We start from the raw sequence: 2,915 nt of genomic DNA, 5'->3' as shown, positions 1-2,915 counted from the left end.
CATTGAAAATCAGTGTGGCAATTTCTATTATGGATTCATGCTTAGGCATAAATGCATCCTTCAGTTTGCTTGGAGTTAACATGAATCCAGTCCCAAGGTTTTGTTGAAAGCAAACAGTATACAAAACTTACCCCAAGACTGCACAACACAAGTTCTGTCCATGGTCTTCCAATGCATCCACATGGTATATGCTACCCATTCATTAGGGTCAACTTGTCCTCCTCAAGGGAGCCAGCATTCGTTTACCACCTTCTGGCTAAGCATCAGGGCACTTGGTGTGTAAAGCTGTGTCTCATGCTGTCCTGCCTAGTCATGAATCATCCCTTTGTCTAATGTATCCACATGGTGTGTGCTACCCATTTGTTAGTCACTTAGTAGCTATCTTGGGTATCAGATCAACTGTCATGATTTTGCAGTGGTTGTGTTCAAGTAACCCTTTTATTTTGTAATGGCCCCAATGTGTAAGAGCAGTGGTGCTAGCAATTTAAATATGCTAAAGAAAAGCCATGAAGTACTTCCTTTAAATGAAAAGGTTAAAGTTTAGTGTACAGTTGAAAGTTTAGTTATATACGTAGAGGAAAAAAGTAGTATTTGGGGGATCAGTTCTATCTGTGATTTCTGGTACCCACTAAGGTTCTTGAAATATATGCCCATGAATAAGGGAAGACTATATATTTAAGTCACTAAATTTAAATGCAATTTGTTATGCAGCAAATAATAAACTCATAAATATTCCCATTGCTTCAGACTAATATTCTTAATCAGTCTCATGTTTAAAGTTAATATATTCATCTATTTTTATTTTGTTCTAAGAGAATTTTAATTCCCTATTCAACATTGTTAACAAACCTTCCAGTTGTGCTTCCCCCAAAATTTGTCCACTCTGTGCACAAATATGGACAAGAACTCAGTAAAGTAGAAATGTTTTTACTTCTATAACAGTTATCAGTTCAAGCAGAAGATGGGCCTGAGCAGATGGATTGGAAATAGAGTTCTGAGACTTTGACCTTGACTGGAGAGGGCCTGTTTTCAGGGAAGTTCATGTGTGCTCTTGAGTTTCTCCTGTGTAAGTTCTGAGTTCTTATTGATTGCTGATTTCCAGGCCATGGAAATACAATGGCTAATCACACAGTATTGACAAGCATCAGGGAATGTCAAAATCACTCCAAAAAAAAATTTTATTCTCATATAGAAACTTTTCAGTTCCCCTTCCACCCTGTGCGACAATGGCTTCCTTAACAGTTTGCAGATGTCATAGCCTGCAGTGGACATTGTAACTGGAAACTGTCGCCCTCGTTAACTAAAAAATACATGCAGAAAATTGTTCCATCAGAGTGGGATAAAACAAAAATCAGAACTCTGGTATTACTTTGAAAGTTTCCTCAATGAGTAGTAAGTGTGGAAGATACCTTATGATGCTGTTAGCATGAGCAAATGTGTCTAAGACTCCTAAAAATGACAAGCACAATAGATGGCTTAGCTGCCTTCGACTCATTTAACATGAACAGTTTCCAAGGGGTACTGTGGAGACATGAACATGTTTTCTTTTGGCATCAGTTCCAGGACCCTAAAGATGCTCAAGTCACTTATATAAAATGGTGTAGTGTTCAAGAGGATCTACATAGGTTCCACACACACTTTAAATTATCTCTAGATTACTTATAATGCTGAACACAATGCAAAGGCTATGAAAGTTGTTATACTGCATAACATGGGGAATAATGACAAGAACATATTGTACATGTTCAATACAATTTTTTTTTCTGGAATATTTTCAACTCTGGCTGAATCTACTGGTGTGGAATCTGTTGGTATAAAGGCTAACTATAACTTGTTATCTGGCGGAAAAAAAAAAGTGTGAGAAGAGGAGCGTGAATGATCTAACGTAGACTTTATCTTGGAGGAAAACTTGACCAACTTAATAGCTGCAGTCAGTCATGGGCCTTGGGTTGGGATGTTAACGTGTGGTCCAACTACCACCAACCTCAAGCCACCAGTCAGACCCTCTTGCCCAACTCTCCTTACCTATTCATGCATGAAAAGCTGCAGTGTTCATGAACAATTTTGTCTTTCTACATTAGTTTACATGTTAAAATTATTTCATTGGCAATGTTTTACTCCCTCCCCCCCTCAGGGAGGGGGGTCACCCTAAACATCCTCTGTGTTCCTGTCCTACCCATTAAACACCTACCTCTGACCACTGCCACCATGTTGAAAGTAGTCAGTGAAAACCATGTGCAGAAGCATGTGTCCCATCTTGTGCCAGGTATCACCCCTCTGTGCTGCACACACTCCTCTGTGGAGTTAGGGTCTATCTCATAGGGTGGTCCTGCCCAGATGAGAATGTGCCTGGTGGGGTTTGGAGTCCATCTCGAGGCTTGCTGTGACTCTCTAGGATCTGGATCTCTGTTTTTACTTTATAGGTTCCTGTGTCGAGTTCCTCTGAGGACGAGAGCCCCTCTCTAGTGACAAAGAGGATGCCCTGGAAGAAGCCCACCAAGCATAGTACCCCTGAGGACACAGCCCTGGGCTGGAATCCGAGGCCCCCAAAAGGGACCTCCCAACTCCTAGGGTCCCCAGTGCCTGCTCGCTCCTCCAAGGACCTTATGTCCCACCTGACAGGGGTCAGCCCTATAGCCACCTTCAGAAAGAGGAAGCTTTCAACCATCCGGGCATCTGAGGGCACCAGCGGGCAATTAGGGTCCTATTTGGACTACTCAGCTCCTGGGAAGGACCCACCCGCGTCAGCCTCATTGGCCAAACAGCAGCAGAAAAAAGAGGCCAGGGGAGCAAAGAGCTGGCAAGGAAATTTCGGATTGCCTGGGATTCCAGACATAGCCAGGAAGAAAAGACAAGACCGGAAAGAGCAGGAGGCTGTGGTAGGCCTGGCCCTGTGCCTCTCATCCACCACCTGA

At 42.6% G+C, this 2,915-nt stretch overlaps 1 protein-coding gene across 1 annotated transcript; it reads left to right on the top strand.

Moving 5' to 3' along the window:
- Positions 1-2,477: 2,477 nt before the first annotated feature.
- Positions 2,478-2,915, top strand: CCDC201 (coiled-coil domain containing 201; the record flags this gene model as incomplete). Its single annotated transcript, XM_079150397.1, has 1 exon — positions 2,478-2,915. One exon carries the CDS (start codon positions 2,478-2,480, stop codon positions 2,913-2,915), a length of 438 nt encoding a protein of 145 aa, XP_079006523.1.

The sequence above is a fragment of the Sciurus vulgaris genome (assembly GCF_902686455.1).
Source record: "Sciurus vulgaris genome assembly, chromosome: 8".
NCBI lineage: Eukaryota > Metazoa > Chordata > Mammalia > Rodentia > Sciuridae > Sciurus > Sciurus vulgaris.
Note: the sequence above shows the minus strand (reverse complement) of the source record. Positions and strands in the feature narration are given on the sequence as shown.